Raw genomic sequence first — 15,853 nt, 5'->3', positions numbered from 1 at the left:
GGGCTAATATGGTCATACTTCCTGGTTCTAGTAAGAACTCTTGCTGCTGCATTTTGGACTAGCTGTAGTTTGTTTACTAAGCGTGCAGGAATTTTTAGGTCCTATAATTGACACCTCTTTTTTTCAGTATTTAGCAGTAAGAAATTACTTGTCATCCAGTTTTTTATATCGACTATGCATTCTGTTAGTTTTTCAAATTGGAGTGTTTCACCGGCCCGCGGTGTACTAGCGGCCCTAGTACTGAGCCTTGAGGTACTCCATACTGCACTTGTGATCGATATGATACATCTTCATTCACTGCTACGAACTGATGACGAGATAAGTCAGATAAGTACGCTTAAGTAACTTCCATTAATGCCAGCAAAGTTTTATAGTCTATTCAAGAGAATGTTGTTGTCAAGAGTGTTGAACGCAGCACTAAGCTCCTGTCACGGTTCATGAATACATTGTTTCCTGCTCGTCTCATGTTACATCATGTTAATTGTTTCATGTGGGCAGCTGCACGCAATTCCAACTGCCTATTTAATGCCCTGTCTTTCGTCTCTTGTTGGTCAGATCATTCTGTCAGGGCGAAAGAAGACAGGAAGCAAAAATGCAAATAAAACCATTACCGAGCAGGAAACAATGTATTCATGAACCGTGACAGATCCAATAAAACTAATAGAGAGATACACCCACGATCAGATGATAAGAGCAGATCATTTGTAACTCTAAGGAGAGCAGTTTCAGTACTATGATACGGTCTAAATCCTGACTGGAAATCCTCACATATATAATTTTTCTCTAAGAAGGAATATAATTGTGAGGATACCACCTTTTCTAATATCTTGGACAGAAAAGGGAGATTCGAAATTGGTCTATAATTAACAAGTTCTTTGGGGTCAAGTTGTGGTTTTTTTTATGATATGCTTAATAACAGCCAGTTTGAAGGTTTTGGGGACATATCCTAATGACAATGAGGAATTAATAATAGTCAGAAGAGGACCTATGACTTCTGGAAGCACCTCTTTTAAGAGCTTAGATGGTATAGGGTCTAACATACATGATGTTGGTTTAGATGATTTAACAAGTTTATACAATTCTTCCTCTCCTATAGTAGAGAATGAGTGGAACTGTTCCTCAGGGGGTCTATAGTGCACTGTCTGATGTGATACTGTAGCTGACGGCTGAATGGTTGCAATTTTATCTCTAATAGTATCGATTTTAGAAGTAAAGTAGTTCATGAAGTCATTACTGCTGTGGTGTTGGGAAATGTCAACACTTGTTGAGGCTTTATTTTTCGTTAATTTAGCCACTGTATTGAATAAATACCTGGGGTTATGTTTGTTTTCTTCTAAAAGAGAAGAAAAGTAATCAGATCTAGCAGTTTTTAATGCTTTTCTGTAGGATATGCTACTTTCCCACCAAGCAATACGAAATACCTCTAGTTTTGTTTTCCTCCAGCTGCGCTCCATTTTTCGGGCTGCTCTCTTTAGGGTGCGAGTGTGCTCATTATACCATGGTGTCAAACTGTTTTCCTTAACCTTTCTTAAGCGTAAAGGAGCAACTGTATTTAAAGTGCTAGAAAAGAGAGAGTCCATAGTTTCTGTTACATCATCAAGTTGTTCTGAGGTTTTGGATATGCTAAGGAATTCGGATACATCAGGAAGATAACTTAAAAAGCAGTCTTTTGTGGTAGAAGTGATGGTTCTTCGATACTTGTAACAAGAAGTAGAATTTACAATTTTGGCTATATGAAGTTTACACAGAACTAAATAATGATCTGAGATATCATCACTTGGCTGAATAATTTCAACACTATCAACATCAATTCCATGTGACAGTATTAAATCTAGAGTATGATTTCGACAGTGAGTAGGTCCTGAAACATGTTGTCTAACACCAATAGAGTTCAGAATGTCTATAAATGCTGATCCCAATGCGTCTTCATTATCGACACAGAGATACATGTAAACTTGAAACCTTCACTTGTTCTAGAAAAAGCTGAAAGTGAAAAGGCAGATGAGTTTATTTCCCAGGGGTTCCTGCTCCAAGGGGAAGTAATCATTTGTGTGCTTCTGGGGCTGGTTCTCATCCGAAACCCTCCACAAACCATCTCATGCAAACTCAATGTTTTCTGACCAATGTTACTCTGTCCAGCGCAACACAACAAACGGAGAGTGCTTTCTGAAGGATCCAGGCTGGGAACACTGTGATTTTGACGTGCATCTGATTAATTGCTCTGAGGTCTCTCAGCTCCATCTGACACTGGAGGGCTCTCTGAAGCCTGAGAAAACAACCATAAAAACAAATATAGCTGCAAGCGATGATCAGCAGGGGTCAGGCGCATGAGACCGCTTGAGAAAATGAGCAGAACTGGCAGATATGAAAGGGTCTATATGATATAATATACCTATCAGATACAATACATGCCAAATTTTCTCAAGGATACATGTGAGTCAGTTGGAACTTCATTATTATAATATTTATTTTCCAATTTTTTTTTTAAATATAAACATTTAAATGGTTGCTGTCATAGAAGCTTGACAGATTGAAGCACAGTAAAAATGTTCATGAATGTGTTCTATGGTGCACAGAGGGTTTTGGCTAAATGCTCCTCTAGTTTTTCTAGCTGACTAATGAGTGGTCGCAGGATTTTTTACTTTTTTAGGTAAATGTGACATAACCTGTCATACTGCATTGCTGACAAGCTGTTATACAGACATCTTTTGCACGGTTGAAACTATCTGTGTATTAAAACAGATGAGAAGTTAATTTGCGCTTCTCTTAAACTCAGATCTGTCACTCACATCAAACAGTGCTGAAATGCCATTTCTTTTTGAATACAATACTAACCCTATTTCGTGACTATTTATTAATAATAACACACACTTGGTAAGTATGATTGGATTTCAGGAACATAGAGGTAGAACACCTTACATATCTGAAAATATTGACCTTTTTTGCATACAAAATATGATTTGATGGTTGCTTTGAGCACAACAAACCTCAGTTGAAGCGAGTCCTACTGTTTTTATCCACTTTTAACTTTAATATGTGGCATGTCCTCCTTTTGCAGCAATGACAGCAGTGTATTTGCTGTGAACGTCAGCACTAATGTTATCCCACACCTTCTGCAGCTCAAGTAAAAGCAAAATCTGTCCGTTTAATTTCCATCTCACCCCAAATTTGCTCAGTGGGTTTGAGGGGCAGTCCATCATCTTCAGTGTTGAGCAGGTTTGTTTCATGGCTATTTTAATGGCCACTTCAACAAAAACCACTGAAACCTTTACAAGCATGTTCTGATGATTTTGGCCAGCACTGTACGTACAGAGAGAGCCTCGGGAATCTGAACTCCTCACAGGATTCTTATGGAAAGGTTTTTAATAAAGTCAGCCTACCTATTTTTATTTATTTTAGTTTTAAACCCTTTTTCTAGAAGTCTTGTTTGCTTTTATTTGAGGTTTATTATAGTTGATGTATTTCTATTTTTCACTAGTTTGTCTCGGCAGTATTGGTGGTAGTAAACCGTCAGTCATCTCCAGGTGTTCTCTGTGAGGTCCTTGACTCAGGACAGGGGCTGTGATGTCATCAGTGTGTGCTAATGATGATGATGACTCCTGTAATAAACGGCAGCAGAACAAGCCTCTCTTTGTGTTTGACTGACGCACATGTTTCCCATTGCAGCATTAGCAGACTGTAACCTCTTGTGTTTTTCTAACATGATCCAGATGAGGAAGAGGATGGCAAAGCCTACACTCGGCCGCTGTTGAAGAAAGGCAGGACATTTCTCTCTCTCTCCTTCTGTCTCTGACCTGCATGCACTTTCTCTTGGTGACCGTTTAGGACGTGCTGCTTTCATGAGTGTTTCCGCTGGTTTGACCTCTGACCTTCACCTTTACGTGTGCTAGCCTGTGTTTCAGCTCCAACGATGTCACTTCCTGTCTGTGATCTAATACTCGGTGTCTTCCTGCAGGGCTGCTTCTCTCTCCACTGAAGACTGTGCTTTCTTCTGTCTGTTTGATCAGTCTGCTGATGAATAGATCTGAGTGGATGTTAAGGTTCTGTGGATCTGGTCTGAGCGTGTGTGTGTGTGTGTGTGTGTGTTTCAGAGAAGATGAGCCCCACGCTTCCTCTGAATGTGGCTGATCAGCGGCTGCTGGACGCCAGTCAACAGTTCCAGCAGAAGCAGGGCAAGGGCACCATCGACGTCTGGTGGCTCTTTGATGACGGAGGTCAGTGGAAGTAGCTTTGACAACATGGTGAACATACTCTCACGCTATCTCTGCTGTCACGTTCCCTCAAATAACTAATACTTACCCTATCAGGAAGATTGCGTACAAAGCAGTCTGTTGTGGTGAAGAGATGGTCCTACCATACTTGAAACCAGAAGAAGAATTTACAGTTTTAGCTTCAGGGCAGCTGTGGCCTAATGGTTAGAGAGCTGGACTAGTTACCAGAAGGTGTCAGGTTTGAGTCTGGGTGCTGGCAGGAGCTGTAGGTGTGAGGGAGTGAACGAACACACTCTCTTCCTCCCTCAATACTCATGACTGAAGTGCCTCAATCAATCATTTCTTTTTGAACCTTGCCCTATACACAAAGACATTTTATGTTAGAATAGAAAACGCTCCTGTCTTAACTGTTGCTATAAAATTAGATACACACAATTCCCTTGAATATCACTATACGCTAAAACATGAAGATTTGTACTCATGGAAATTACTCAAGTAGTCAAACCTGTTCATTAGAAGGGGGTGTCCCAATACTTTTGGCAGTACAGTGTATGTCAAAGTCTTATGCTTTGCTAAAAACATAAGTTCCAGTCTTCCTTTGAATACAGGTGCAGGTTTATTATTAGGCTGCTGTCACTTTAAGACACAGTGCTCAGATGCAATATACTGACACCCATCTGACACCTGTCAACCATTTACAGTCATGTCAGACATATCTGGCTGTGTTTGCAAGAATACTTGGTAAAATGGACAGTTTTTGCTGTGTATTTGGCACTTGATGGTTGTGAAAGGACTCTTGTTTTCAGTCCTCCTCCATGTGAGACAGACATCTCTCTCTCTCATAAACCTGTCAGACAATCACTGAGAAACGCCTGCTGTCCAGTATTTCTGTTTTACACGCTGTTCATCACACTGGCTGACTCACTAAAAGTGTCCGATATCGTGTTACTCATTGAATGGTGTGTTCTGGACAGGATGTAGATCGGTGTTGAGGTTCGAGGCTGCCCTAGACACCAGTGTTAGATGGAAAGCCCAGAACTTCCTGTTTTACAAGGCTCTTGTCTTTCTCCTATTTAAGTTTATAGCCGCTTTAAAGCTGTAAAGACAGTGTCATGTGTTAGCTCTCACACACACACGTGCTGGTCATGACAGCAGTGGAGTGTGTGCGGTGTTTCATTCACAGCTGTGACGTACAACAGCGTTTCCTAGTAATGTTTATACTCTGTTATTTCATGTGTTTAGTAGAGTATGTGTGATTTCTACTACTGCAGGTTAATTCTGGTTTATAATCTGATCTAACGTGTCTGTGTCAGGTCTGACTCTGCTCATCCCCTATCTGATCGCCAACAAGAAGAAGTGGAAGGACTGTAAGATCCGCGTCTTCATCGGGGGCAAGATTAACCGGATCGACCATGACCGCAGAGCGTACGTACTCCAGCTGCGATCCAGTGATCATGATCTCACAGATAGTTCAGATGAGCGGGACTGAGGATGGTATTAGTATGCCAGGTCTCGCTCTGAATGTGTGTGTGTGAGAGAGAGATAAATGTTTCCCATTGTCCTCCGCAGCTGCTGCCAGAGCCTTTGTTAGCTATAATTAGAAGTGTTCCAGCAGCGAGGTGTTCATAGAAAGCGTGTGTTTTTCACTGACATGTTCAGCTGCACATGTGTACATTCAGTTTCATGGCTCTGTCATGATGACGCATGAAGCTTCTGGATCCTCCAGTCCTTCGTACAAAACCTTTCAGGAGCATTTGAGGAACCGTCTGAGCAAGTGGCAGATATTGCATGCATAATTTATTATTGTCTGATAAATATGTAATGAGACTTTGTTGTGTCCTTAGCATGGCCACACTGCTCAGCAAGTTCAGGATCGATTTCTCTGACATCACGGTCCTGGGGGACGTCAACACGAAGCCCAAGTCAGAGGGGTATGAACCACACCACACTAATCTCATTAATCAACACTGTTTCACGCTTAATTGTTTGTGAAATATGCAAGAGATTTGAGGGATAGCTCTACGTTTGGGGTCTTTTTGTGGGGTCTTGGAAAATCCATTCAGAAAAACGTACTTTTAACCATGACTGGATGTGCACAGACAAAATGCCTGGCAGTTACACAGAAAACCCCCTGAGCAAGCATCAGCTCACAGATCACAGTTTAACTCCTGACTTCATAACTGTTGATCTTGTGTTTGACGTCAGTAATCGACAGCGATCTTCGATCACGGCTCATTCGGATCATTATCAGCACGTTTCTTCATTATTAGGAAAGCTCCACTTCAGCGTTGTCAGCGCTGACCTCTTGTGTTTGTCATTCAGTTTGACAGAGTTTGCTCAGATGATCGAGCCGTATAAGCTGAGAGAAGATGACATGGAGCAGGAAGCTGCAGAGAGGCTGAAGAGTGAAGAGCCCTGGAGAATCACAGACAACGAGCTGGAGCTCTACAAAGCCAAGGTCTCAGCACACACGTCCTGTCACATTTATTCATGAAGCACATTAAAGAGGATCGATCAAAGCAGAGACTGAGAAGTGCACAGCACATGAGTACAGGAGCTCACATGATAGTTGGAGATTTGATTAGAGTAATTTCCTGCTCTGAATAAGCATGGGGGAAAAACACAAGTAGAGAGGAATATTTGTGTTGCCAGACTATTGCCTCTATTCTGTTCTCTAAAATATAAAACTGGACATTTCTAAAACTAAACTGACTAAACCAAGCAGAGTGTTTTAGGGGTGTTTGAAGCCATGGAGCCAATGCAGAAACACAACGAATTTCCATTATGCAAAACTTTAAGCATCACTAAATGAATGAGTGTGAGCCTTTGCTTCACAACCACAAACAGACAAAGGGACTAGATCTATTACCAAATAGACCTACTCTGTTAATTATAAATTAAATCGTACTCAACACAATGGAAGAAATGCACAAAATATTCTATTTTCAATCTAAACCATCCAACAGGAAACATAATTGCTGGGCAAAATATGTGAACCTCTCAAAATAAAATAAAAATAAATCCAGTAGCGTGTTCATCAGGTCCTGTCCAACTGAAAGAGCATCAGCCGGGGTCTTCTCTTAGTCTAGCCAACAAAGAGGAGCAGTTTAGTAGGGAATTATTTGGTATTGTTGTCGCAGCACCTTTAAATGTTAGTGTGTATGTTGCTTGTTTAATCAAAACATGCAGTGCAATGCAAAAGCAACACTATGAGGCACTTTGTGGTGTAAGAAATCCACTCCTCATTGACCGTTTTGACCAAACAGAAATTATCACTTAACAAAATAAATTATTTGAAGACATTTTATAATATAAGATTTTGAACTAGTTGGTCAATAATGTAAACCCTTTAAAATCAATGGCAAAATCTTAAACTGCCCTCTGCACTGACTCCCATTTACAGGTATATTGGATTTAAAGACCTCGCTTTATTTGAGTAATGGTTTAGAAAAGAGCAATACGTTGATAGTTTGTTAAGAGAGGACAAAAAGGACCCAACATTGAGCCCTGTGGTACCCCACAAGTGATGAAATCAAAGTTTAACGGGGGTCGTATGATTTTGCTAAAAAGAACATAATTTTGCGTATTTGGTCAAGTCACCTTTATTTATATAGTGCTTTTAACAGTACAGATTGTGTCCCTGTTGCAATAAACATTAATCCATAGTCCATGTCTCAGAGAGTTTAAGGTAAAAAAAACATTATTTTTTCCACATACTGTACATTTATTGTTTCTTTTCTATGCCCTACCTTTTGGAAACACGTCGATTTTTACAAAGCTCATAATTCAGAAAAGCGAGGTGTATGCTGATTGGCCAGATATTCAGTGTGTTGTGATTGGCTGAATGCATCAAGTGTGTTACAGAAATGTTACGCCCCTCACCGTACTGTGATGCATGTCCCTGTCAGAACACCGGCGCGACAAGACAAAAACAATAAAACCCATTACTGATGAGCCACTGGGGACATATTTACAGATTATAATGACTTATACTGTGTTTTTATGCGCTGTGTAAACACAAAACCATGTCTACATTTGATATCGGTGAAAAGACAAACAAGCTCTACTTTACACTTCTCAAAACTCATGTTTGAATCATCAGTGTCAAATCCTTTATATATGTAGACGTACTTACAGACTGTGAGTCAGAACAGCCAGGAAACAGTCCTCCATATAATGTGCTGCACACATCTGAATATTTAGGTTGAACTATTCTTATGTGGTCGGTACAACATCACCACTGATTTCTAGCTGTGTCCTCTTTTCACTTTCACAACAAAACTATGTCTCTACAACATGATGGCAGCAGCAAGAATTTCAAAGTTACGCCGCCTTTCTTTGCATGAATATTTGGATGGCGTTGTGCAAATCTTCCCACATCGTGACATAGACATGTTAGGGGCGTGTTTACACGAGGCGTTTTAGTACGAGTCTTTTTATAAAGAATGTCTCTTTGGGTTTGAGACGAGTCTTTGCAACTATAGGAATCTTATCTATTTACAAACAGCTTATTACACTTCTAAGAGAATGGAAAACTTGAAATCGCATCATATGACTCCTTTAAAGATGAGAACAGGGCCAAGGTGAGGTATTTCAGGTCCTAACCTATCACTGTTAGTTCTGATGAAGAGCAGACTGATTGAGAACAGAACCAGAGCAGCACACATGATCTTCACTGAGGTAATGGTTGCTCGGCTGATGGCTCTCTCTGCTTTTTCCAAAGTTAAAGTGTTAGTTCATCCAAAAGATTTAAATTTAATCTGCGTTTTACTCATCCCTAAAGCATCCTAGGTGTATATGACTTTCTTGTTACAGACGAATCCATATAAAAAATATATTTCAAGCTCTATCATTGCACTCAGCAGCTGTTGCATGCTTCTGTCCAAAAGACCTGAAATAAAAAGTGACCCTCCATTAAAAAAAAGTGTCTCACGCGGCTCCGGGGAGTGAACGATGTCCTCCTGTAGCAAACCAATGCATTTTTGTAAGAGAAATATCCATATTCAAAATGTAATAATCAGTTTACTGTAGCTTGAGCTCACTGTTGTAAACCAGAAGCAGTTCCATGGGAATGATGTATGAGCTCAGCTTTGCACATGCAAAGGAAACGCAGCATAGAGATCAAAACCCAACTTTTTAAATATACAAATACACCTAGGATGCCTTGGGTGAGTAAAACACTTTCAGTTTAATTCTCATTTTTGGGAGAACTAAGACTTTAAGGTTAAGACACAGACTAGCTGGAGTGCTCAGAATGACTCTGTTGGGTTAGGGTTAGGCACTGTTTTCTGTTTCCAAATGCTTGTCTGCAGAGTTTGTTTTCTCAGCTGCTAACAGATACAGCATCTTCAGTCTTCCTGCTAATTGATTTGTTTGTTTCCTCAGAGTAACCGTCAGATCCGACTGAACGAGCTGTTGAAGGAGCACTCGAGCACAGCCAACCTCATCGTCATGTAAGTTAGGAACACCAGCGTAAAGACGGTCTCTTGCTGCCACCTGCTGGTGTAGTGCTGAGAGAGGTGTTTCAGCCAGCTCTGATACTGTGTGTGTGTGTGTGTGTGTGTGTGTCACAGGAGCATGCCGCTGGCCAGGAAAGGAGCCGTCTCCAGCGCTCTTTACATGGCCTGGCTGGACACACTATCCAAAGACCTGCCGCCCATCCTCTTGGTGCGTGGGAACCATCAGAGCGTCCTCACCTTCTACTCGTAGAGCGCTCTCAGACTCATGATGATGATGATGATGATGATGATGATTTTAATGATGCTGATGGACGTTTCTTGAGCCGAGCTGAAACAAACAGACTCCTTCCACGCCGCAGAGCTCACAGGAAAGATCAATGGCGGTTTATATTGTCCTCAGCTCACAGGTTTCCGAGCACACCTTGTTACACTGATTGTTGTTATCATTACTATGATTGTCGCAACTTTGCGTTGTGGATTTTTATTTTTTCCCTCTTTTTTTATTTAATTTGCTCTTGATGAAGCAATAATCACCTCATTTCTTATTTCCTCACTTTGAAGAAAAACACGATTCTTTGCAACACTTTTTATAGCCTTGTGGATGTGCCTTCCTGTGCAATCAGATTCAATCTTACTCTTTTCCCTGACTGGTGATTTATTACGAAATAGTGTAGGCTGCTCGTTTTTATTGGGTTTTAAATGTAAATCTTCCTTGATTTTATCACATTTTAACGCGAGTGGACTGAGTTTTCCACCGCGCCGCATCTGAAAACACTTAATCGCTTTTTTGTAGGCAGATTATTATTTTATTTTAGTTCAAAGTTTTGTCTTCCTTTAAGCATTGGATGAGTTGTGGAGTTCTAGCGCAGCGCTAACTGCCCCTCCATGTTCTTCTTACAATGTTCGAGCTGAACTACAGGGTGATTACAATCATCTTTCAAGTAGTCTGATGTAAAAAACTTGACCAGAACTATATTAGTTGTCCCTATATTAGTGTGCAGTTGAATGGTTTTGGTGTGATGAAGAGAGGCTGATGAGTGCCGTCTGTCTGAAGGAGAAAGAGCCGTCAGATCCAAACTAACAATCAACCAAATGAGAGCGAAGCCCTCCAGTCACAGATCCTGCTACAGACCAGACCTTTGCCTTAACAGATGATTACTGTCTTCAAGCCATACTGGCTAAAGCCGAATGTTCTCCAGACCAGAAGTCCTCCCATCTACACACTCTGTCCGTTGTATAAAGCAGTCTGGAGTCGTACATCCAGGTCCCGAGATGTGTTCATGTGTGGTTTGAAGCTGTAAGAATGTATCCGGCGCTGAATGAGACAGATTTGTTCCTCTATGCAGATGGACTGCGTGCGACTCGTTGAAATGGTGCATCTAAACTCAGGACTGAGTGCCGGGTTCATCGTTAGCGTTGGTTTTTCTTCAGAGCCGTTGAGAAAACCCATGCGGATTCGCTCTGTTCTGTTCCTGAATGTTTGTCCGGTGGACTCTTGTGATTGAATGCTGGGATGTTTGTGGTATGGCCCATCATGTCTTAGATTAACACTATAATGAAGCGGCGTGTTGGTCCGTTGGCCTCATGGGATAAGCGTTTGCGTGTCCATTGCGTTCTGCTTTCGTTTCAACACTAGTTTTGCTCACAGACTCCGTGTGTTGTGCTGTCGCAGTTCTGTGTGCGTACGATTCACAGCCTGAGAAATACTCCATGTGACAAAGTTAGAATGAATATATTATTCATATTTATAGTTCTCGATATAAACTAGTATTTAAAGTATGTAGCCGTGTGCTCCGCATGTGTTTGGTTTGAAGTGGGTGACGTTAGTGACGCTGACGTGTTCTGTGTTTGTATGTTGGTGTGCTACAGCACTCATTCACTCCACCACGACTCAATCACCAATTCAACTATTACCTATGATCTTGAATGATTAAGATACTTGTACACTATATTTAGATATAGTCACAAGCATATAACGTGTGTGTTTCTCACTGATCTAGCTGCAGCCTCTAGTGCTTCTGTAGAAGTGTTTTTAGTTTCTCTGTTGCCCTGGGCATGTCCTGGCGTATCTCATCGTTTCATGTTCTCTCGTTAGCTTATTGCTGCGTGTCCAAACCAGTTCACACCTCGAGGTCAGCTCTAGTTCACACTACACTTCCTCACTACCTTGTAAATATCTTTAACCTAACCAGATTAATCAAAGGAGTGGAATAATAACAGCAAATGTATTTATTTCAGGGGTTTTCTTTCTTTTTCTTTCTTCTGTTACAGTAGTTTCATGTGAATCGATTTTCTTTTTGTAGTTGTTAGGTTTTAGTCTGCAGATTCTCATCTTTGGTCTGATTTTTCAGTGTTTGGTCACATTTCTATCTTTTCTATGCCTATTAAAGAAGGCTCTGTTGAGCAGTGGTTTGTGTCCTGCTGAACCACGAGGCTGGAACTGACCGACTGATCGAGCTGGAACAGTAATGTTTTGATATACTGTACTGTTATTTGTCACATGTATGCTTTTTTCTAACATTTTAATGGTTAAGGGTATCAACGCTTTGTACATCTTTATTGCAATATATTAAAATAAATTGAAATGATAATCAGTTGCTGCAGTCTGTGTCTGTTGGTGATCTTCTGACTTAGGCCCGGGGTCTGGAGCTCATGCTCTCAGTTTAGCATTAGCATGCTGACTGTCCGTTTATCCAAACTAGTGTCTTATAGTGCACTCGAGATCCGCTTAAACTGGAGCTGCTCAGAATCATGATGAACACCATGAGTGACTGATCTTCACTGTGTCAGAGTTCATATGATTGATATCATATCAATAAGAGAAAAAAGATTTTCAGCTGTTAATAGAAAATATCTGCTGTATGCTAGTCTACTCATTGAGTAATATAGGCTTTTAGTTATGGCAAGCCAAATTTACTTTTATTCACCCTCAGTATGAGGTACTCAGTACCCTCAGATATCTGTAATTTTATTTTCACTAGTTAAATGTCACCATAGGCTGCCATTCAAATTTAATTGTTGATATCAAGAAATTCCTATTTCACATATCAGAAATACAATTCTTACTAGTAAAGACCTTTATTTTTGATATCAATAATCACATGGTTACTAGTACCGACGTCGATTCTTGATATCAACAATTTAATTGTCACTAGTGACTATATTTATTTCTGATATCATGAATGTGATTGTTACTAGTAAGAAATGCATTTTCAGATATCAGAAATAACAATTGTAACATGTTGAAATACAATTACTGATATCAAGAATTCAAATTTTAACTAGTAACACAGTAATAATTGATATTAACAAAGGCAGTTGATATCTGAAATTGTCCTTGCAACTAGTGAAAATAGAATTATTGATATCTTAAATAACATTAACTAGTAAAAATAAGAAATGTAGAAATGCCATTTTTACATGTAAGAATAGCTAAGGTAATGAAATCATGAATATTAATTAGATTTTGCCACGTTCTAGCGTCAGCATTGGCCAGAGATGGCAGAAGAACATCCATGTGCAGAAACGGCTTCTCCTTTATTTTATGTTTGTCATTCAAACTTGAAAATTATATTATGGCTGGATTAATTTTATTTTTATTATTTTTTTAATTGTAAAAAAAAATAATAATAATAAATAAGTTTATGCTGTTTCTTTTTATTGTCCACCAAGTCCTTTGGATAAAGTTAAAGTGAACAAGGCATTCATTTAGTTTAAAATAACTTCATGTCGCTTTTTCAGGTGTTTATTTTTGGTTTTATTACACTTTCTTCTAATAGATTAAATAAAAAATATAACTAAAAGGAAAACATTACAGATAATAATGCATCATACAAACTGTTTACTGGACTTTTATATTGTTAGCTATATGAATGAGTGGTATCCTAATAGGAATTATTTTTAGTTAACATGTCCAGTTCTTGAAGCATCAGTGGACAAGATGAATGATAAAGTAAATTTACACTGTTGCACAAACTGTACACTCACTACTTTACATTGTAACAAAGTGTCATTTCTTCAGTGTCACATGAAAAGATATAATAAAATATTTACAAAATCGGAGAGGTGTACTCAATTCTGTAAGATACTGTATATTTAATCAAGTTTGTTTTATTGGGGTAAATTATGTTCACGCATTTCACATTTCTATGCACTTAATATTAAACTACGGTTATACACATTTACTGCATTTATTTACTGCATCTATTTAAAATACAATTAATTATATTTACACTAAGTGAAAATAGCACATTTTATTAGCAATAGATTCTATTTACACTTTAATAATATGAGTATTTTCTTACAGGTAATTGTAGTTTGATGCTGTTCGTACTACTTATTGCAAATAGTGACCAATATGTGCACCTCATTATTGTAGTAGGCCACATTTTAAAACGTTATAGGCTACAATAATAGCACATTGAGTGTAAATTATAATTTTTGTTTACAAATGATTAAATGGACGCCGCCCCTACAACTAGCCCTAACCTTATTCACATTATTTTTCACTTTTTGATTATTGAAAATATATGCCTTTCCAATGTGAAAAGGATAAAGAAAGAGCTCGGCAGAAGGCAGAATTGAACCCGGGTCCATCGCGTCTAAAAACATCCTTAATGCTCTACCATCTTCGCCACTGAATGTGACAGGATGTCAAGGTCTCTTTGTATTCTTTGTATTTTTTGGAGTTAAATAGCCTCTGGCAAAATAAAAACAAAATAATTATTAAAAAATAGCCTAAAAATAGCGTTTTATTTTCATGAGAGGGCAATCGAATGTGCCCATTCTCTGTTGGGCTCTGTATCTTGTCATCTATCCGCCATAAACATTCATAAAGGGTTGCATTCGTCATTAAATTATGCACATATCCAAAAAGGGAATTCATGAAATCTAAAATAAAAAATTTTACTAGTGAAAATTAAATTTTAACATGTAAGAATTAAGTTACTGATATCAAGAAGTATGTGTATTATTAGTTGTAATTAAATTTTTTATATGATAAACGCATTCCTGTGAGTCATGACATCATTTTTTATATCAATAATGTATTACATTACTAGTGGAAATATAATTCCTGATATCAATAATTAAATAGTTGATATCAACAATTCATATGTTTAAATGTTAAAACGGCGCCAAAACTATTACAGATATCAAAATTATTTGTTACTAGTTACAATTCTAAATGCACATATCAGCTTTGTATTTCATACTAGTAAAAATGTTAATTATTGATATCAAAAATGTAATTGTTACTAGTGATGTTTATTTCTGATATCTGAAAATGTATTTCTGATATCAACAATTGGGAGGGTAATTTCTGATATCTAAAATGGCTTTCTTACTAGTAACAATCACATTCATGATATCAGAAATAAATATTGCCACTAGTGACAATTAAATTGTTGATATCAAGAACAGACATCGAAAAGTCACAATTGTAATTCCAGATATCTATAGTCCAATTATGACTCGTCGTAATTGGAATTAAGAAATCTACAATGTGATTATGATTAGTCATATTTTTCAATGGAAGTCATTGAAAAATATTTTTGGATATCTTCAATTGAGTTTTGACTAGTCGTAATTCCAATTCAAGATATCTTTAAATATGATTTGACTAGTCAAAATTCAATTTAAGATATCTTTAATTCCAAATTTTTAAAGATATGAAAAACACATTTAAAGATATCTGCAATTTAATTATGGATATCCCAATCTGATTTTTGACTGGGAAGAACTATATTTAGAGATATCTACATTTAGCTTTGTGACTAGGCGTAATTGCAATGTAGATATCTGGAATCAACAATTTGACTAGTCAAAATATGTTTATAGATATCTACAATGTGCATGCAAATACACCTTTGCTGAGCCCCACCTTAAACATTTTATCTAACCAATCCTAGCTTGGAAACCATTGACATCCACAATTTTGTCTAAGAGTTGTATAATAAAGGTCCTGTGTCTTTGGGTGATTTTAAACTTTTCTATACAGAATTCATTAAAAAGTATGGAAATAAAAATGTAGCTGGAGCATGTGTAAAATGCTTTTGTCCTGTTTTATTTCTTGAAGTTGAGACGCGTGTGCTGTGGTTTACATTTTGTTAGCCTTTATTTACAAATGAACACATGTATAAGCCTCATGTCAGCCATTGGGCAGGGTTTTTTTGTCCCAGTAAG

At 38.3% G+C, this 15,853-nt stretch overlaps 1 protein-coding gene across 2 annotated transcripts in view; it reads left to right on the top strand.

Annotated features, from left to right (window-relative positions):
- Positions 1 to 12,267, top strand: part of LOC113109500 (solute carrier family 12 member 2-like) — a 46,077-nt gene extending 33,810 nt beyond the window's left edge. Inside the window, exons 21-27 of one of the 2 annotated variants that reach the window (XM_026273053.1) lie at positions 3,711 to 3,758; positions 4,092 to 4,214; positions 5,525 to 5,636; positions 6,056 to 6,142; positions 6,534 to 6,669; positions 9,597 to 9,664; positions 9,785 to 12,267. In XM_026273053.1, coding sequence (XP_026128838.1) covers positions 3,711 to 3,758; positions 4,092 to 4,214; positions 5,525 to 5,636; positions 6,056 to 6,142; positions 6,534 to 6,669; positions 9,597 to 9,664; positions 9,785 to 9,920 — 710 coding nt within the window. In that variant the 3' untranslated portion in view covers positions 9,921 to 12,267. The remainder of the gene's footprint in view (positions 1 to 3,710; positions 3,759 to 4,091; positions 4,215 to 5,524; positions 5,637 to 6,055; positions 6,143 to 6,533; positions 6,670 to 9,596; positions 9,665 to 9,784) is intronic. The other variant, XM_026273054.1, reaches the window with a different exon arrangement.
- The last annotated feature ends 3,586 nt before the right edge of the window (positions 12,268 to 15,853 follow it).

The sequence above is a fragment of the Carassius auratus genome, chromosome 10 (assembly GCF_003368295.1).
Source record: "Carassius auratus strain Wakin chromosome 10, ASM336829v1, whole genome shotgun sequence".
Lineage (NCBI taxonomy): Eukaryota > Metazoa > Chordata > Actinopteri > Cypriniformes > Cyprinidae > Carassius > Carassius auratus.
This window is presented reverse-complemented; position numbering and strand designations above follow the sequence as displayed.